General features: G+C 49.2%; 1 protein-coding gene across 1 annotated transcript; it reads right to left on the reverse strand.

Annotated features, from left to right (window-relative positions):
* Positions 1–443: 443 nt before the first annotated feature.
* EPB42 (erythrocyte membrane protein band 4.2) lies at positions 444–20,344 on the reverse strand. The gene is made up of 13 exons (XM_020906728.2): positions 20,264–20,344; positions 18,470–18,655; positions 17,307–17,537; positions 14,099–14,217; positions 13,084–13,188; positions 11,338–11,515; positions 10,613–10,751; positions 10,222–10,325; positions 9,466–9,708; positions 7,577–7,876; positions 4,599–4,753; positions 3,368–3,501; positions 444–1,498 (listed from the first exon to the last, which is right to left on the reverse strand). Exons 1-13 carry the CDS (start codon positions 20,271–20,273, stop codon positions 1,336–1,338), a joined length of 2,067 nt encoding a protein of 688 aa, XP_020762387.2. The 5' UTR covers positions 20,274–20,344; the 3' UTR covers positions 444–1,335.
* Between the last annotated feature and the right edge of the window lie 833 nt (positions 20,345–21,177).

Raw genomic sequence — 21,177 nt, forward strand, 5'->3', positions numbered from 1 at the left:
TCACCAGTTAATTATATTTTTGCGCCAGTCTGGAAGATCACGTATTGGAAAGCAAGGTAAACCTGGAAAGTAACATCTTAGAAAGCAGGGTATACAGTTCTATACCTGACTAGGCCTTATGCATGTCCTGCAGGTCTCCACTCTTCTACTGGCAGTCCTTTGTCTTGTATAGATGTACTCCATCACATCTGCCCTTCTGACATCCCCGTGGTCTCTTTAGGTGCAATCAGCAACAGTAGCTGTCCTTTTTTTATTCCCACCACCCCTTCTTTTTTGTTATGTTCACTAATTTGTTATATTTTTTAGATTCCACATATAAGTGATATCATACTGTATTTATCTTTCTCTGTCTGACTTTTTTCACTTAGCATAGTACCCTGCAAGTCTAGCAGCTAGTCTTGAGAGAATACTGTGTACTTGAGGCTGAAATTCTTTGAGTCAAAAGTTTTACTTTAATAAAGTGCCATTCTGTACTTGTTAACAAGTATTACAAAGAAAAGGTACTAAAACCGAGAGTATCAAAGCAACAAAATAGAAACAATGAAAAAAAAATTTAACTTTGTACAAGAGGAGTCCAGTTTTTTTCGTAGGTCCTATTTTCTTTATACTTAATAATTGTGTATTTCTCTACTGGACCAAATTCATGTTAACATCACACTTAATTGTGGAATATTTAACATTTTCATATTTAAAAATTTTCATGTTTAGTATTATGAAAGCATAATATTCAGTTCTAATAAGGACTTATCCATAGCTGAATATTGAAGAAACACTCAGGTCTTATGCTGTGTATTTTACAACTTTCTTTAGTCATCTTTGAATCTTTAAGGATAATGGTCAGGGATAGCATTGATCAATATAATCTTAGGATTGTCTAAAAATCATATTTTTAGTTAATGTTGTCCCATTTCATCAGAAATACAAGAGTGCTTTAAATATTAGGTTATTTTCCTTACCTGTAAATGAATGTATGTATTAGTGAATAGTAAATGGTTATGAAAAACCCTGAACTAAAAAAAAGTCTTAATTTACTTATCTGAATACCTTTATAAAGGCTTTTTAAAAAATTTCTCGAGCCCAGTAGTTTCTGTTTTAAGACAGCTAGTCTTCATAGGTGCCTTGAGCTGGGGTGACAGAAATGAATGTTTTTTCTGTTGATTTCTGAGAGTATAAGTTTTTTCGAAGTGGGGAATCTAGTTTTGTTCTTGGTCCTCTCCTGCTCAACCGGAGCAGAGAATCATTTGTCTGATAAGCCAAGTTTCTCTTCCTAGCATGCTTGGTTTTAGATTGTAGATTCAGGAGGTGGTTGGGGAAAGTGATGCTGGAGCTGGAAGTTTAAGCTGGAGGTTTACGGGCTACCACTGTGACAGTTCTGAAGTTGGTTAGGTTCTGGAACATGTTGCAGTCCATTTCCACAGTGAGCCTCTGGCACCCCACCTTCATTGGCATGAACTCAACTTGGGTGCGCAAAGTGTTTCTGGGCTGCACCGAATTCACTCTGAAATAGAAGAAAAGGTAAGTCCTAGTTGTGCTGCATTCCTTTGCTGGTCCCAGTGAATCTGATCCTTACCTGCTTACAGAGGTGGACCCTGAAGAAATAAACTTGTAAGTACCCAGCTGTTAAAACAGAGGAGGTTTGAAGCGGGTGGAAGGCAGGAGCCTCCATGGTGAGCAGCTGTATGGTTGAGAAGAGAAATATCCTATTCTAAGGGTTTCCAGGTTGCATCTGTTGTTTCATCACCTGTGACTTCAGTCTGGTCCCATTCTTGGTAATAGTAGGCTTGTGAAAACTATGGTTTTGGAAGCCTCATTGCTAACTGCAGTGGGTGTAGTGGGCATAGTAGATGTCAGGATGCCAGCAGGTGGCATTTGGAGCTCTATCAGCAGCTTTCTTGTCTACCTGTGGACCTTCTTACGGTGACTGAGCCAATGGTACAGATTTCTTTTGAGAAGGTTTGCCTTACAATTTATCTGGGAGACCACAGAAGTCTGGTTAAATGCTCGCAGTCCTTCCTCTCAACTATGACCAAGAGTGACTGACTGAGTTTCTTGAGGCTGAGGTGGTGGCTCAGCAACCACACAACCTGTCAGGGACCTCGGGGTTGTAGGAATAGGCATCGTGAACTCTAAACTGTATGTGTGTGTTTAGTGGAGGATGCTGTGGACCTCAGGAGAGAAGGAGCAATAATTAACAAAGATTCTTGCAACATCTAAAGCCAACAAGGTGCGGATAACCTAGATTATATAGGGTTTGTGTGTATAAATATATGTGTGTGTATATATATATACACCCACAGATCAACAAGGAAAAAGAACAGCAAAAGAAAAGTGGGCAAAGTTAAGAAACTATACAGAGGAGGAAATGGAAAAGGCTAACAAACATATGCTGCGATTCATGGGGTCGCAGAGTCGGACACAACTGAGCGACTGAACTGAACTGAACAGACATATGAAGAGTTGCAAGTTAAAACAATGATGAGATGTTACCTTATTCCTGTTAGACCAGATTAAAAGAGAAAACTGAGTATTGCCAAGAGTGGAGGAATGGTAGGAATATAGAAGCTGTCAAGTACTGCTGGAGGGAACCGCAGCCATTCTGCAAACCAATCTGATAGCATGTGGTCAAACCAGGTCTTATCCTGTGTCTCAGCAACTCCATTCCTGTGCCTTTATCCCCCACACATGAATTTTCAAGCAGGTTTATAAGGGGATATGTGTGTTTGTGGTGTCTGAGTGTTGGAGGCACTGTGGAGTGGTGTGGTAGGAAGCAGGGGTATACATTATGGAGTGATTTGTAGCAGAAGCAATGGACTTGACGTGGATGAGTGAAAAACAGTTCTAAGTGAAATGAATTAGACATAACGTTTATATATAGTTTAAAAATACAGGCTCATGATGCAACAGTACACATTTTATACATACTAAGACAAGGGTATGAAGAGTGGTGGTGGGAATGGGGAGTAGGAATAAAAGGGAATGTGTAAATAAAATTCTGTATTGTGTTGTCACTAGTTGAATGCAGCTCTTTCCTGTGGTGTTCCCTAACCCCCTCACCTGTGCTCATCAGTAATACCCAGGCCCTCTCTGCGTGACCAGGGCCTCAACCAGCATCAGGTGCCCAAGGGGCACAGAGCCTCCCTCTCTCCTGTACCCCTGTAAGCATTGGTGGCCCCGGGGTGAGAGAGGTCCTGATCTTTTAGTTCAACTCTGGCCGGTACTTGCTCTGTCTTCATGGACACAGCAAACAGTGTCATCAGTCTTGGGTTCCTGCCATTCTTTACTATTTGAGCCACCAGGGAAACCCAGGTGCTTGCCTTTCTGACTGGCTGAGATACTTCTGTGGGATGAGAAGCTTGTGGACTCTTACCTGTAGCTCTTCTCTCTGTAAATGAGCCCCCTTCCAAAGATGGAGATCACACAGTCTTCCAAGGGAACATCAAGGGGGTTATGAATGCTGACCACGACCGTCAGGGGCTGATGCTGCTCTGCCGTCTCTGGCATCTGGGGTGGGGGGGAGATCCCAAGAGCATGGAGCTGCAGTCACTCCTTCCCCTCCTAGCTACCCTCCCGGAACCCTTTCTTGGTTATTCTCCTATCTCTACCATCCTCACCTAAACTCAACTGCTGACTTCCCTACCCTCTGCTTGATCTTCTGTATTTACTTTCACCCTTGATCCATCACTGACAACACTGATGGTGCCTTTCCTTCACTTGGAAACCTTGGAAGGTTTCCCATCGTCTTCAGAATTCAGCTTTGGTTGGCCTTCAGAGCCCTCCACGATCTAACCCCAACCTATCCCAGGCTCATCTGTTCTACCCCTGACTACACCCTAGCCTCTGGGCAGTTTCCCAGCCCCAGTACAGCCCTCAGGCTCCCTTCCTCTGGGCCTCTTTTCTCAGTCTTCCGTCTGCAATGGCCTTCTCCCTCCGCTGCACTGAAAGCTTACCTACTGTTCAAAGCCTGACACAAATGCCACCTCCTCCATGAAGTTTTCCCAAACCCCAACCGGAAATAGGCCTCTTTACTTCACTTGTGCCGGAGTGACTTTGTTCCTCTGAAAACTCTGACATAGAAGACCACACATTATGTCACCCTTGCACAACTGTGACCCCCTCCAGGGCAGAGACCAAGTCATATTCATTTTGGTCTGGGTACACATGTGGAAAGAGGACTGGACTAAGAGCCCTAAGCCTCTAAGACATCCCATATTTATGATTTGTAGGCATGATGCTTTCCTCATCTGAATAATGGGAAGAGATCACCTCCCAGGGCTGTGGTATTAAAAGAAGTAAAATGTGAAAAGACATTGGTACTGTATAAGGTGCTAAATAACCATAGGCTGTTATTATGTTTGTAAATTTGGAGGCAGCCACTGAGAAGACTCCGATTTTAGAAAGCTTTACTTAAAGTGGAAAGATTTAAATCTTAGTGTCATATATAAGAAATCATCTCTTTCAAGAGGAGCTCTCAACCCAGCGTTTCCTGATAGTTTCTTCAGCACGGTCACCTGCTCTGAAGCTTGAGGGGCTCTGTTCTTTCTGAAACGGCGACCTGAATAGCAGCAAACACAGCAATTTGGGGAAGGACTGGTGCCTACCTCGATGACAAGGTGTGGTCTGCAAATGGCGATGTCTTGCTGGGCGAAGCAGGTAAGGCTGGAGTGCGTTGCCATGGCAGTGAGTCTGAGGAAGCTATTCTCTGGCAGGCTTTGTTCAAAACTGTAGTTGAACAGGGAGGTAGAGATTTTCTTATCTGAAACACGTAACAGGTGGAGTCAGTACCCAGGAGTGAGTGCACGTGCCCCAGAGACAAGCAGTAGTTTCATGCTTGTCTCCCAGGAGACATGACTCCCAGGAGGCCTCACTGAAGCCAGAAAGATGCCTCATGCCTCACAGCAGTTTCAGAATGCGCTCACTCAAGAACCCACCCTAAAGGACTTGCCTGGCGGTCCTGTGGTTAGGACTCCGTGGTCTCAAGGCAGGGGGTCCAGATTCAACCCCCCAGTCAGGAAATAAGTTCCTACACGCCACAACCAAGAGCCTGAATGCTGCAACTAAGATGAGGGGCAGCCAAAATAAACAAACAACCCACCCAAGACCAACATCACCATCATGAGCACAACACCTTTGGTAGACTACCTCCACAGGGCTCTGGAAAGGGCCCTGTGAGCTGCAAGTGGAGCCTCAGTCTCCTTGTCTAGTAATAACACCTACCTGGTGGGATGGCTTCTGGTCATGAGACAGTTGTTAAGTGTTGGTTTCAGACCCAGTCATGGCTGAATATATGCTTGCTTGCTCCCCTCCCCTTCTCTGCTGCTGTTCTTTCCCGTTTGCAAAGAAAATGAAGCCACCCTTCCCTCCTCACCACTGCCTCCAGGGTGAGGCCCGCTCTGTGTCCAGATCCTGTCCCTTGCTTTTTAAACCAGTGCTCCATCCTAACCCCACCACTGCTTAGCTGTGCAACTGTGGGCAGTTTATTTCACTTTCTGTGTCTTAGGCTCCTCATCTGTAAAGTGGGGATGATAATGGTTCCTGCCTCATAAGGTCATTATGAGGATAAATGAGATAATGCATACAAAACACTTAACATCATGTTTGCCAAAAATAAGTGCTCAATAAATGTGAGCTATAATTATTCTAGTCGTGTCTCATTTCCTCAAAGGTTGCACCATCGAGTATAACCCATCTCTCCTGAGGCTTCGTCTTTTTCTATTAATTCTTCTGCAGCATTTAAGCAGGTTCTTCTCTCTCTCTATCATCTTAAAACAAAAAACACCTTTCCTCTCCCGAGTGTCCCTGTCTGCCACCCACCCTCTCTTCTTTTTCCATCCATTCTTCCAGGAAGGACTGCATACCTTGTCTCACCTCCTCAGCTCTCAGCAGTTTAAGCCCCAGGGAACCTATTGCTTCTCCACCAGACCTCTCTGTCAGTAGAGGCTTTCCAGCCTTGACCTCTCAGCCTCTCCAGTGGCCATGCTGGGCTCCCCTTTCTTCTCTTTGACTTAGTCTGTCACTCTGCTGTCTCCCTGTCTGGTGCCTACACGCTGGTGCTGCCTGGGTTTCCTCCTCACCCTCTCATTTTCTCTCAGTCCTTCCCCTTCTTCCCCCATCCAGGACTTTATCTCGAATACCAGCTTTAGGTTTCCAGCTGCCTACTGGCCATCACAGCTCAGATGTCTTCTGGGATTTCAAACCCAACATGCAACAAACAGAATGCATCATCTTTCTCCCTAAACCTGTGCTTTCCCATTGCCCCAACTTTAGAGGCTCACCCAAACTGGAAGCACCCTCTAGCCACATACATAAGTTCAATATAGCCCAGTTCTATAATATGACTTCATTTGAAAAGTTCTGTTAGTTTACTTTGTCCTTCAGTTTTTCAAAACCTTGCAACTTCTAATCTGTGGTTGTTGGATACACATTAGATACACATTAGAATCATGTGGGAAGCTTTAAAAATTCCCAATGCCAAGCCACACCCCAAGTCAATTATAACAGACTCTGACCGAGAGACCTAGGAATCAGTATATTTAAAGTTCTCCAGGTGATTCAACATACAGACAAGGTTGAGATACATGACTCTAATTTGACCACTTCCATTCCATTCTACCAAAAGTTCCTTTTCAAAAATGAATTTCTAATCCCATTGACTCCTTTGGTTAAAACCTTCTACCAGCTCCCCATTGCCCAGGGAATAAAACCCAAATTCTTGAGCAGCATTGACAAGCCACTTCAAGATCTGGCCCAGTCTGGCTCTCATGCAACTCCCCTACTCCACTCAGCCCACTCTTGGAAAGGGAACATGGTGGAAAGACTGGAGGCAGGGGGACCAGTCAGGAGGTTGCTGCAATCATGTAAATGAGCTCTATTCCACTGATTCTCTTGCCTGCACATTGAAGTCACCCAAGGACTGAACAATATTTTTGATGTTTGGGTCAAACTGTAGAGTTTCTGACTTAATTGGTCTGGGGTGCAAGCTGAGCATCAAACTTTCCCCAGGTGGTTCTTATGTGCAGCAAAGTTGGAGAATTTTGCCATGAGGACTAGAGCTGAACTAGCTGCTCTAGTCCAGGGAATTTCAACCCTAGAATAACACAGGGAGCTCTGAAAAAATTCCAGTGCCTGGATCCAGCTCCAGATCAATTACATAAGAATCTCAAGGAGGAGGAAGAACCTGGGCATATGTCCCTTCTTCCTGGAAAGCCCATGACTCCCTTCTCTGTCTGACACTGCCTTACTCATCCTTCAAGACCCAGGGCAGCCTGATTTACCTGGGGGCAGGCTGCTCCTGTCTGTGAGAGATGCTAATCCACCATTGTGCTGTGTTTACCTCGTCAAACACTTCTTACACGGCTCCATAGTCTGTTTACTCAAAAGACTACAATCAGAATTGCGGGTTTTGTTTTTCCTGTGTGAAGCTCAGTAAATATGTATTGAATGAGAGAGAGAGAGCCAGCGAGCACATCAGGAACTGGAAACCATGTCTGCAAATCTGCAGGGGTTGCTGTGTGACCGCTGCCTGCTCAGAGCGGGAGCTGGGCATGTAGAGTGTTGGGAAGGGGCCGCAGAGAGGTACCTGAGCCGGCACTGAGCGTGAAGACAAACTTCTTCCTCCAGAGCTTGGCAGCAAGGACGCCGTTGTAGTACACTGCCTGCAGCCCGATTGCCAGCTGCACTTCCTTCTCCTGGTCACTGGGGTTTAACAAGGTCACAGAGAACTCTACATTCTCTCCCAGGACTATGGAACTCGGTGCTTTCATTAAGAGATATAGAGGATCATCAATCTCACAACAAGGAGGATAGATGCCATCATCTTTCTTGTGTTTCATTCTATATTTCTGGACTTTCTCCAGCACCATTTTTTCTTGAGAAGATCCTGAAGAATGGAATAAACAAAGCAGGTCTCTTACCCAGCAGGTATAGACCCTTCTAATAAAAGCTCAGGATTAAGGTTCATTGACCCACTACTGCTCAAATTTGCCAAGGCCGCAAGAGCTTTGCAAACCTCTCCTGCCACATGTAGCTAAAAAAAAGGGTTGTGTTAGACAAACTCACCACAGATACAGTGTCTCTCTTCCAAGTCACTCAAGGGTCAAGTTCTTCAAGGACTATGAATTTGCCCCTTGAATGGTGGGAGAGCTAGTTTTTGTACAAGTTGCAGTAACTTGTATTTTCCAAAGTGAAGGAGTTTGGACTTATCCCAAGGGAAATGGAGACCATGAAATATTCTGGAGCAGGAATATTCTGTAACATAAATATATTTGTGTCCTGGGAAGTTCATTCTGGAAACCATAAGTTAGAGATGGAATAACGATGAGGAGACTGGAGGCAGGGGTCCAGTTAGGAGGCTACTATAATACTGTAGTCAGACACAACTGAGCGACTTCTCTTTCACTTTTCACTTTCATGCATTAGAGAAGGAAATGGCAACCCACTCCAGTGTTCCTGCCTGGAGAATCCCAGGGATGGTGGAGCCTAGTGGGCTGCCGCCTATGGGGTCGCACAGAGTTGGGCATGACTGATGCGACTTAGCAGCAGCAGCATAATACTGTAGAAGAGAGGTGGTGAGGCCCTGGGTGACCTGTAGGCAATGGGGAAGGAGATGAGGAGATGGGTGTGAGGGTACCATCAGGAGGCTCAAGAACAGAGCAGGCCTACATGTTTGGACAAATGGGTGGACAGTATAGCACTGTGCTCTAATAACTACTATGGAGGGGAATTCACAGGGAGGTTGGGGAGTGTGGGAGGACAGCAGGAGAGAGAGAATACTTCCTGGCAGTTGGGCTTGTTTTTTGTTTTGTCTTTGACCATGCCACTTGTGACATGTGAGATCTTAGCTTCCCAACCAGGGATTAACCCCCTGTAGTAGAAGTGCAGAGTCTTAACCACTGGACCACCAGGGAAGTCACCTGGGCTTGGTATTAAGTATTCTGTTCTATAGCAGTGGTTCTCAGCTGGGGACAATTTTGCCCCCAGGGGACATCTGGAAATGTCAGGAGACATTTTCTGGTTGTCACAACTGGGGGTGGTGGTTGAGGAGGGGCTGGCATCTAGAGGATAGAGACCAGGAAGGCTTCTGAATGTCCCAGGTTGCACAGCCTCCCAGATAGCAAAGATATCTGGTCCAAAATGTGCATAAAGTCAAACAGGGTTGAGAAGTCCTGTTTTATGTGATGGGGAATGGCCTGCACGTCTCCCTGGCCTGCATGTGTCTGTTGCTGTTTGGGGCCCTCCTCTGCCTGGTGCATGCATGCTAAATTGCTTCAGTCATGTCCAACTCTTTGCAACCCCACAGACTGTAGCTGCTCAGTCTGTCCAAGGAATTTTCTGGGCAAGAAAACAAGGGGGTTGCCATATCCTACTCTAGGGGATCTTCCCGACCCAGGGATCGAACTGGCATCTCCTGCATTGGTGGGCAGATTCTTTACCTCTGAGCCACCTGGGAGGCCCCCCACTGCCTGGTACCTTCAGGATACTTGTAGTTCTGTGTGATATCCTCACGGCGGTCACAGTCCACATTCTTGGTGCTGATATTGTTGCCAAAATACTTAGTGTTGCAGTCAGTCAACTCCAGTGTCCCATCTTCACAGCACTTCCAGACCACACATGAGGCATTTATTGAGGCAAAAATGTCTAATACTGCAGGGGTCAGCCACACTATCCCCTCCTTGACTGCTCTGACTGGGACCAGATCACAGGCCTCCAGGACTGAGGGAGAGAAACGTCAATGAGTGAGAGGAATCATACCCAGACCTTGGCTTCTGTCAGAGCAGCAAAACCTCTGTCCCTATCCTCATGCCCTATTGCCCCTCCGCTGGAATCAAGGTCAGAGGTGGGCACCAGGCAGGGTTTCTGAGAGGGCACAGCTGAGGTGAGGCTTTTAGTGACAAAACTTTTTGGTCATGGTCTATGGTAGGCGCCCTCTCAGAAGTTGGACAAGACCTCAGAGTTATAGAATACATGGGAGTTCCTAAGCCAGCTTGACCACAGACATGACAGGAGTAGGTTGCCTTTGTTGAGCACTTCCTACGTGCCTGGCCCTGGGGCGGGGGGCCTTGGGCCAGCATTCCACTGCTCACTATCAGTTCTGCCACTGCTTCTGTTTTAGGGGCTGCAGACCCGCTATGGACCACCTGCTGTGCCTGTTTCCTCTCCAAGGGACTCCTTGGACCCTTGCAGCTCTGTGTAACCTGGTCGTCCTAGGCCCACCCCAGGCTGTACCTTCACCTCCTTTAAGAGCACTTGGGTATAGAACCTGCCATCCGTCATAACCCTCGGGCAGAGCAGGCCGGGCCATCCAGCACTCCGTGGAAGTCTGGAAGATCCTGAAGCAAAGAGAACAGTACAAGTTGGGGGAAAAGTCCTGAAGCAGTCCTGGGGATGACAGAGCTGATACTAAGTGGATGGGACACTGTGTAAGAGTGGTTCCAACACTCCCAGGAAGGGGCATGCGTCTCACATTCACCCTGACCATCAGAATCCTGCCTTCCAGAGTCTTGAAGGCCTATTCAAAGCAGGGCTGCTTGGGGTGGGGGGCTCCCGTGGATGACCGCCTGCGGGTTTGGAGCCCTTTGAGGTCTGGGACTTCATCCATCCCCTTTGGGCTTCTCACCAGGCTCTGCCTCTGTTGTCTTCTCCATTCTGAAGCCCCTCCTCGTTGTAGTACTCGCCTACCAGCAGGCCCCCGCCGGTGCCCTGGGCCGAGGTGAACGTGGTGACGACACGGGCAGGGATTCCCAGGCCTCGCAGCACTGCGTGGAAGCGGGCAGAGGGTCAGGGCACCAGAGAGGCCTGGGACGCGGGGGATGGGGTCTGTGGCTAGCATTCTCAGTGTCTCCTCTGGACACGAGGCACTTTCATGGTCTTAAATGCCAGGTGACATTGTAGAAAGAGAAGAGTCACAGGAACTGACACCCGCCCGACCTAGGCGATGTGAAGGCCAAGTAATGAGCAACAGAAAGGGACACAGCAGGTGAGTACACAGTGGGGGGAGGCTTCAGCAGAGCGCTGGGACTGGCTTTTCTGGGGCAGAGGCAGGGAGGAGCTGTGGGGAGTTTGGGAGCAGAGCTCGCCAGCTGGGCCCAACTTTGCTGAATCTGGGAAAAGGAGCAGAAGCTGGTTGAGAGGAGTGGCTGGGGAAAAGCCATCTTGGCCAGATGGTGCATGGGAAGCAGTCACAGGTGTGGTGGAGGTGGGGGAATGCTGCGGAGTGGAGGCAGTGGCTGCTTTTGGAGATGTCATGGGGCAGGGGGTACCAGGCAACCCAAGAAGCAAGACAGACACTGTGCGGTAGCCAAGGTAACTTGCCTGGGTGCGGCAGGCAAGTCCGCTCTGTACCTGTGCAAGCAACAGCTGCCAACACCCAGGCCTGACCCTCGTACACGGGTCTCCCATGACCAGTGACCCACTGTCGCAGGATGGGCACACTGCCTCGGCGCTTGTTCAGCAAGGCCCTTTCCTCCATAGTCTGGATCTTCGCAGTGGGCAGGACACACTTCTCCTTAAGAATGTGCAGCTGTTTGGGGAAATGTGTAGATGTTTATGGGGGTGGGTAGGGAGGGCTCGGAGAAGGCAATGGCACCCCACTCCAGTACTCTTGCCTGGAAAATCCCATGGACGGAGGAGCCTGGTAGGCTGCAGTCCATGGGGTCGCTAAGAGTCAGACATGACTGAACGACTTCACTTTCACTTTTCACTTTCATGCATTGGAGAAGGAAACGGCAACCCACTCCAGTGTTCCTGCCTGGAGAATCCCAGGGATGGGGGAGCCTGGAGGGCTGCCGTCTATGGGGTCGCACAGAGTTGGACACGACTGAAGTGACTTAGCAGCAGCAGCAGGGAGGGCTCGGGTTTCTCAGGTGGCGTTGGTGGTAAAGATCCCACCTGCCAATGCAGGAGATGAAAGAGACATGTGTTCAATCCCTGGGTGGGGAAGATCCCCCGGAGGAGGGCATGGAAACCCACTCCAGTATTCTTGCCTGGAGAATCCCATGGATAGAGGAGCTTGGTGGGCTACAGTCCATAGGGTCGCAAAGAGCCGGACACAACTGCAGTGACTCAGCAAGGGCTCGTCACAGCTCTCCAGGCATGGTGAACAGACCACCTGTATGGAAATCACCTGGAACTTGTTAAACCTGCATGTTCCTGGGCTCCACCCTCACCCACTGGGATGGTGTCCGGGAAGCCTCCTTTTTAACAAGTCCTTCAGAATCAGGGGTTCATGAACCATGAAAGTGAAAGTGTTAGTTGCTCAGTCATTTCCGACTCTTGTGACCCCATGGGCTGTAGCTCACCAGGCTTCTTTGTCCATGGGATTCTCCAGGCAAGAATACTGAGTGGGTTGTCATTCCCTTCTCCAGGGGATCTTCCTGACCCAGGGGGTGAAACCTGGATCGAACCCAGGTCTCCCCCACTACAGGCAGATTCTTGACCGTCTGAGCCACCAGGGAAGCCCATAGTGGCAAATGAAACTCAGGACATGAGAGCAGCAGGAGGGCTGCCCCTCGGTGGAGGCTTTCACTGTTCCTTGGTCTGCCTGGCCCTGATTCTTCGAGTGTTTGCACCTGGGACTATGAGGCCCACGTTTCCTCCTCCTTGCAGGCTAGCCCTGTCCCTCACCACGTCCTCAGAGGACAGGATTGAGCCACATGAGGAAGTAGAGAACACATTACTCCTGCGAGAGAACTTTTTAAGGATAAAAGGAAAGGACCACGCCACCTTCATAGAAATAATTTAGAAATGAAAACAAGTTCCTTTGACTGCCTTATCGCCAAACCACGGGTAAGATGGAACTGACCCCCTTCTTCCCCAGGGACCTAAGCCCTGTGCCAGGGCTGGGGGTGAGGAGGCAGGGAGAGGGAGGTCTCAAGGAAATCCAGGTCAGTTTTAGTCCTCGCTGGCTTGGGACCTGAGGGAGGACATCTTCCTGTCATTTCTCTCCCCGCTGGATGCTACTGTCTGCCCCTCCTCACTCAGACCCTTCTCCAGGGACTGTCCCCTGCACTCTGGGAGGAGGGGACCCCTAGATGGGGGCAGAGGACTGCTGTCTCATCTCCTCCCCATCCCCACCCCATCGTCACTCACCAAGGCGCCCAAGACTCGGGCCACATGCACGGGGTTGCCCCACTTCTCCACCTGATTGTCCACGGTCAGTAAGCTCAAGCCAAGGTCGATGACATCCTCCTCGAGCTGTAAGGACCACACAGGCCACCCGTGATGGAGGGTGTGCGGGTCGGCCTCTCCTTCCACAAGTCAACCCCGCTCCCTTGTCCTTCTCCTTGACTCAGGCTCCACTCCTCCCTGCCGTGTTCCTGAGGAAGTTCTGGCTTTTCCCTCTGCCCTAGGGCCCCTCGTCCCAGTGCCCGGCATCTCAGCCTTTTGCCTCTTCTGTTGTCTGACTGCTGATAGTGTGGGCTTTTGAGCACCAGAGCTCTGTGGAGTCCTTTCATTTCTGCAGTTTTTCATATAATTTGCTCCCACAGCTCCTAACAGGGCTATCCCTGTGTGGGGGTGGATAAAATGGAGCAGAAGTGAGGAGCAAGGGAGACATGTGGCCATTTAGGCTACAGATCTCAGCAGCGTGGTTGGGGCTCTAGGAGAGATGCCAACCCAGGGAGCACTGTGGAGAGTCAGTCTGCCTCTGGGGGCCGGGAAAACTTTCAGAGGGCCTTAAAAGATGGGCAGGCATTTTCCAGGTGTTAAGTGAGGGAAGGTATTCCTGGCAGAGCGAACATTCACTGCACAGTCAAGGGATGACCAGGAGCTGAAGCAAGGAGCAGGTGGGGGCTCTTGGGGAGAGAAAAGCACTGGCCTGACTGTGAAGAGTACTGTGTGTCAAGTCAGGGGATTTGGTTTCTATCCTGTAGATGGTGAGGATTTAATAGAGGCTTCATCTGCATGATCTTTAGGAAAATAACTCTGGTGGTTGAGGAGGATGGTCTAGTGTGGCCCTGAGGGGACCGAGGTACCACATGGCTGAACTTACATGAAGAAATGGCCTCATGACCAGAGGCTTTGGACTGGCCCAGTCTGTGTGTCTTAAGCGCTGAAAGTTATGGGGTGATCGCTGTCTCCCCACCTTTCCTGGAGGCCCCCGTACCTGGCCAAAGTCCCAGGGCTCATCCTGGATGCAGTCAGCCGTGCCCAGGAAGATGAGGCCATTCTGATTCAGCAAGTACTCCCTGCGCTGAGCTTCATTCCCCAGGAATACAGCATCCTCTGGAGAGAAGCAGGCAGGGATGAGGGACTGTGGGGTGCTAGGCATGCCATCCATCTCCAGGCCTTTTCCCTCCCTGCTTAGTTGAGATTATGCTGCAGGCCCTCCCCTCAGCTCCAGGCCTGGTAGAGACTGTGAAGGAAACCCCTGTTTTCATCCCATACTGGGACCAGGCCTCCTCTCTGGTGAGAGTGGGGAAGGCGATGAGAGTCCCTGGATCAGCCACAGTGGCTTTCAAGGTCAGCCAGCAGACAGGAACAAGCCAACCTTAAAAGGCCTACTGGTTCCCAAAGAAACCTGCTCCTGAACCAAGAGAATTTGGCAACAGGCCAGGGGGCTTCCCAGGGGGCCTGCGATGTCCCTCTCATAAGTTCAACCAGAAAAAAAAGTGTTTCAGGAAAACCAAACAGGTCGACTGATGTGAGCAGAAGGAAAGACAAGCAGGGGCAGAGGGAGAATGGGGCTGTGTGTGAAGGAGCAGTGGGAGCCACCTGGCGTGTCCAAGGGGGTCTAGGACTCCTGTGGTCTCTTCCTGCTGCCTCTCCTACTATCTTCATCAAAGGGTTGCCTGGGGGTCATGAAGGGGGTTGGGGTTTGAAGGAGGCCATCGCCCACTCTAGGAAGCTGGGAGCAGCTGGGGGACCTACTCTGCTTGTCAAATGTCTCTCTCTGCCTGTTGCCAGGGGTGAAGTAGGGGGTGGTTGGACTGTTTCCTAGAGACTAGAATGAGAAGAAGGTTTCCAAATCATCTTCCCAGGCATCCAACTAGGATGAGGGTACTCAAAGTAACAGAAGGCTGGGGTATTAGATATCAGGAAGCCCTGAAAAACCTTGGACAGAAAATCACAGAATCATGTGCCCAAGGAGCCCCGGGCCCCTGCCCCTCCATCCTGAGTACTATCTGTGAAGTCAGCTGGAGATTGCCTCTTTGGAAATTGCTTCAAACCAAGGAGTTTGCCTCTGCAGGCTTTGGGAAGTACATTATCAGAGCAGAGGTAGCACCCTTCTTCTCAGCTTGGGTGCATCCCCTCCCCTCTTTATAAAGCTCCCTGCTTATGAATAGGACTTTGACTTTCACTATTGCTTCTACTGCTCAGTCACTTCAGTTGTGTCTGACTCTGTGCGACCCCATAGACAGCAGTGCATCAGGCTCCCCCGTCCTTGGGATTCTCCAGGCAAGAATACTGAAGTGGGTTGCCATTTCCTTCTCCAATGAAAGTGAAAAATGAAAGTGAAGTCATTCAGTTGTGTCCGACTCTTAGCAACCCCATGGACTGTAGCCTACCAGGCTCCTCCGTCCGTGGGATTTTCCAGGCAAGAGGACTGGAGTGGGGTGCCATTGCCTTCTCCGGACTTTCACTACAGGGTGTAAAATTTCCTTTTGAATTCAGAAGAGCCCCATCTTCAAGTATGGTAAGATGAGACTGAGTTCCAGATAATCTCTGAAAATCTCTAACTCACCTCCCAGATGGGCAGTGCCAATACTTCACCCCTGGCCAGACAGACACCTCACCCCTATAGAGAGGCCTTCCCTCACCGGTCCCGACAAGCCAGGTATGGAGGCAGGAATCCTGGCATAGAGTCAAGACTGTGAGCTCCCTCTGAACCAAGGCCTGTTCCAGAACTGTATTTCTGCATCTTTGCTCAGGTAGTCAGGACATAGCTCTGGATGTGTGCTCAGTCAATGAGGCAGGTACAGTAAAGCCTCAGTTTTGAAGGGAAATGGCTTGAGGGTCTTTCTGGCAGTATGCACAGAGCCATGGGCCCTTGTTCAGCTGAAAGGGTCTTGAATCCATACTCACCCACATGGGGCAAGGGCACCTCAATGGACACTAGTTCCCCTCCATTGTTCCACCTGCCAACCCCCTTGGAGCAGGAATGAAGGGCCTGGACTGAGGACAGACAGGACTATCTGAAGGAGGGGGCCACTCGAGGACTCCAGGCTGGGCAAGAGAAATGTAGACAGGGAGTTACTGGGACTCAGGTGCTGTATAGGAAGGCCATCAGGCCCTGGGATCCAGGGGCTTTAGGGGAGATTTCTTCTACTTCCCCTTGTTACCAGCCATGCCTCATAAGGAGGCCCCCTTTGGGCTGGCAGTGAACTTGTGAAAGTAAAAGCCTTGTCTGGGGTAGCAAGGATGGGCAAATAGGAAGAAACTGTTTTCCAGTCCCCTCCATAACTGTTCAGGTAGCCCAAAGGATTAAGGTGGGGGATGGCAGATTCAAAAAGGAAGACAGACTCAGTATTCAGAATGGGAAGGAAGAGATGTTCTCTTGGCTTTTGTTTGGGACATGTCAACCATGTCAGATGACTTTTCTAGATTAAATAGTCCTGACAGCTAGGGCTGAGCTTTGCCAGAGGTGGCAACTGGCTGGGCCTCAGGAGGCCACCTGTCCCCAGGAAAGTCCATCCAGAGGCTGCTGAGCTAGGGAGACTGGTTGCTAATTTGCTGCTCTAGGTGGGTATTTGGATGGGTCATGGTGGAGAGAGAGAGTCTATAGTAAGGACAGAACTAACAAGTAGAAAGAAGCAAGAAGGAAGATTTACTTTGAAGCTGAAACTGAAACTTTGGGTCCCTCACCAACAACATAAACCCCCTTCAAGTCAGGGAGGGGCCTAAGCAATTCAAAATTCGATGTTCTTTTTCTTAAAGAGGATCCCCCAAATTATTTAAAAACTCAGGTCCCGCAAAACCTGGATTCACCCTGGAGACAGACTATGGTAGCCCAGGGAGGGATCAGAGAAACCTGTCCCACAGGCCCCCTTTTTTCCTGAAGTGCTCTCCAGCTCTCGGCCCCTAGCCTGTTATCACAGAGGGCAGTGCTTCCGGGGTCACCTCAGTGAGTCTCAGCTCCTGTGACTAAGTAGCTTGAGCCAGGACCAGACTGGCCTCTGCTCTCAGTGGGAAGCTCAGGTCTTCTTCCATCAGGTGACACCACATCAGGACCCAGGGTCTGAGAGGCCGTTCATCAAGAGACCGGTTTCCACAGTGGCTAAGTACCTGCGCTGCTCTAGACGGAGCTGTCCCCTGGGGCCCCAGCTCCAGGCCCTTGAGTCTTGTGCAGCCCAGGCTGATCCAGACCAACTCACCTCGATTCCAGGGGTTAAAGAGCAGTGTGAACTGGCCCAGGCATTGTTTCCTATCTGAGACCTGCAGCAGGAGTGAGTAGTGGCCAATGATAGCATCTGCGGGTGTGGTCACAGAGATAGTCCAGGACTGGTCATCTCTCTCCTCCACCCTTGCACTCCACCACTTCCGGTCCCCCAGACTGGAAACTGAGAATGTGGCTTCGGTCCCGTTGGCCTTGGAAGGCTGCTTTCCTGCAGTCATACAGAGATGAATTGGTCATCTGGACCCCTTGGCCACAACTCAGAGTAACAAAATGAAGTATCACAAAACTGAAGTAAGTGAAAATTAGATTTGGAGGAGAATGAAAGCCACCCATCAAGGAATGGGGATCAGAAAAGGGTGAGGGGAGAGCACAGGTCCTTAGTGCCCATGGACATCTAGGAAAGGTTCATAGTGTATAACATGGGTGTCATCATATCTCCTTCACTGGACAGATGAGAGGTCTTAATGAGATATTGCAGGTAAAGCCCTTGGCTCAAAATCTGACATGTAGTACAGATTCAGCAAGTAGTAGAAATTACATGTTGTATTTAGCCTAGATTAAATCCCATTCAGGCTTTTCTACAAAACTGATACATATGCAACAGAAAAACTCCTTAGTGATAATGCAGCTAAGCAACTTCTGAATTATGATAAATGCTACTTACAATGCATATTATCAGGCTTCCCTGGTAGCTTAGCTGGTAAATAATCTGCCTGCAATGCAGGAGACCCCAATTTGATTCCTGGGTTGGGAAGATCCACTGGAGAAGGGATAGGCTACCCACTCCAGTATTCTTGGGTGGCTCAGATGGTAAAGAATCCGCTTGCAATATGGGAGACCTGCTTTTGATCCCTGGGTTGGGAAGATCCCCTGGAGAAGGGAATGGCTACCCACTCCAGTATTCTGGCTTGGAGAATTCCATGGACAGAGGAACCTGGCAGGTTACAGTCCATTGGATCACAGAGTCGGACACAAATTAGTGACTTTCACTTTCACTTGCTTGCATATTATCTCATCCTCACAGGATTTCTTGAGGCCCAGGTGCAGTGCGAGCCGGTTGCCCCTTGGTTCCCTAAGGTGGGGCTGGAGAAAGCATCCCCTGGTCCTATTGCCAAAGGAGTTGAGGGCAGTCCCACTCACCGGTTTGTGCAATGAGGGCTACCTTCTTCAGGGCACGCAGAAATGTGAGGACTGGAGCCTGAAAGTACAAACTGATGGTGAAGGGCTGCCCCCTCCTCACGATGAGCCGTTGGGAGCTGATGTCATGGGTGTGATGCTCTGCATTGTTTCTTGCTGCCTGGAAGTCGCAGCTCTTGATCCCCAGGCCTGTTGTGGAAAGAATGAAATCCTGGAGACTAGGTAAATGTGACAACGTCAGTAAAAGCAGAGATCCTGAAGTCAGAGATGCAGGGTTCAAATCCTTGGCTCAACTTACTAGCAGTGCTGTCTCAAGCTAGTCGCTTAATCATTCATCCTGTTTCCTCTTCCTCAGAATAACCATCCCTCCTTGCAGGGTTGTGAAAAGCAAATGAGGTAGTGTACATAATATTCTCAGCCCCGTGTCAGACACATAGTAAGTCCCTGTTACTATTATTAATAAGAACAATGCTTGTTCTCATTGTTGACCTCCTTTTCTGGTCCCAATTCAAAAACAATGAATGAAATCCAGAATTTTGCTCACTCCTACTCATTTTTGTCTAAGAACACAATGATCATTTTTAGAGCTAATTTTGAAGTCACCGAGTCCAGTTATGAGAAGAGTGAGGCGCAGAGAGCAGCTCACTCCAGATTGCATGTAGCTTTCACCTAAAGGCTCGTAAAACCCACAGTACCATGCAGCCCAGAAAAACCCTACAAAGGGAGCCTGTGAGTATTAAGACGTTCTCCCAGCCAATTCTCACTTTATAACAAAAATTTGTAAATGTGCTAACAGAGGCTGGGCTTTCTGCATCCTCTGTTTCTGCCTGCTTCCCCGCTTGGGGTCTACCTCTGTCCCTTTCAGCTGCATTCCCTGACTGCGCTGCGCTCTGCTGTACTAAGTCATGTTCGACCCTTTGTGACCCTGTGGACCGGGGCCCATGGGGATTCTCTAGGCAAGAATAAAATAGTGGGCTGGTATGCTCTCCTCCAGGGGATCTTCCCAACCAGGATCGAACCCGGGTCTCCGGCATTCAGGTGGATTCTTTACCATCTGAGCCACCAGGGAAGCCCTTGAATACTGAAGTGGGTAGCCTATCCCTTCTCCAGGGGAACTTCCTGACCCAGGAATTGAACCTGGGTCTCCTGCAATGCAGTCGGATTCTTTATCAGCTGAGCTACCAGGGAAACCCTGGTTTCCCTGACTCCTGCCTTCCTTCTCTCCCACTTAGCTTTGAGGCTATGACACTCTCATGCTTTCCCAGGTTGTCTACCAGATGGACCACAACCCAGTGAAAATAGTCGTGTTAGGATGATGCTGGGATAAGAGTATAAATCTGTTTAACCACCATCACCACCTTACCACCATCATCACAACATGACCAATTTACCACCAACAACCCAGTTGATTGTCGCTTCATAGCCACACCCCCAGCACCACATCACCATTGCACCCATCACTGCTTCCCACCATAACCCAGCCCTATCATCTCCGCTGCTGTCAGCACCAACCACTACCTTCCCCACCAGGGTCACACAAACACTACCTCCCCTACCACCAGCACCAGCAACCAGCTCACACACTTTAGCTCCTCCGTCATCTAGCACTATCCGTTTACTAGTCCCCCAACATAGCCCTACAACCACCACCTCCACCACTATTAGCATCCCCTAACACCTGCAACCATCATTGCTCATCATCACCTCCGCTACCATCCTGCTTATTTTAATGAAAGCATAATGATAGAGAAGCTACTGAGAGCCCAGTAAGCCCTGTGGAGAGCTGGCTTGGCTCACCTTGACCCATGGCTGCAGGCTGCTCTTATCCGCCTGGCTACTGGAAATGCTGTTGCTCCGAGCTCCCTCTCTGAATCTGTCTTCCAGACAGAAAATGATGACGGGCACTTTTGTTGGCTTAAGAATCTGTACAGAGTGGCATTTCCTTCTACCCCCCTATGTGCTTCCCCACATGTTTGTCTTTCCTGCTCCCTCCCCTCTGGTATCTCTTGGACCAGCTGCTGGAAGTCCCCGTGCCCGTTTATCTCTTGTACCAGGAGGCCCAGACAGGGGTGTATCTGGCAGGCTCGAGGGGGAAGTGAATTGCAGGGGGAATCTGCCAGTTGGAGAAGCCCAGATAAGTGTCTAAGCCTCTAGCTTCTGGGGCCTCAAGAGACCCTCAGAGATATTACCTGGATGACACTGGAAGACTCTGGAAGGAGGTCCACATACAACTTCAGATTCAAGCCCTAAACATGTCTTGGGCTTTAAGTTGTTAGATTCATGGATCTTTCTGCTAATATAAAGAGAGAGCATGTGTGTCTGGGATTCATTTGTGTGAAAGAGATTAGCGGGTAGAATTTGTTGGTGAAAAATAAATGTCCAAAGAGCAGAAGCAAGAATTGTGGCTCTTTCTAGCCTGCTGGGTCTGGCACACTCGATCAGAGGAGGTTTTTCCTGTCGTTTTTCCTATTACTACTTGTTTTGTCAACAAGGAGATAACACGGGAGGATCTCCTACTTGGTTCTCTTGGCCTCCCAGGATTTATCTGGGCTTCTGAGACTGTGTCACTAGAGGCTCGCTCAGACACAGCTGGACTGGCTTGCACATATATGGCATGTCTATAGAAGGATATAGAAGAAACTACAAGAACCGTTGTTTGACTATGGGGAGGGGAGCTTAGAAATGGATATAGGAATGTGATTTTTCTGCTG

Source organism: Odocoileus virginianus, chromosome 6 (genome assembly GCF_023699985.2).
Source record: "Odocoileus virginianus isolate 20LAN1187 ecotype Illinois chromosome 6, Ovbor_1.2, whole genome shotgun sequence".
NCBI lineage: Eukaryota > Metazoa > Chordata > Mammalia > Artiodactyla > Cervidae > Odocoileus > Odocoileus virginianus.

Bases quoted from the DNA above. Each gene is read 5' to 3' on its own strand.
- EPB42 (XM_020906728.2), bottom strand. The intron at 13,189-14,098 runs GTACGGGGGCCT...TGGTCCTTACAG, and splicing joins AGCCCTGGGACTTTGGCCAG to CTCGAGGAGGATGTCATCGA. The intron at 1,499-3,367 runs GTAAGAGTCCAC...CTTCTATTTCAG, and splicing joins TACAGAGAGAAGAGCTACAG to AGTGAATTCGGTGCAGCCCA.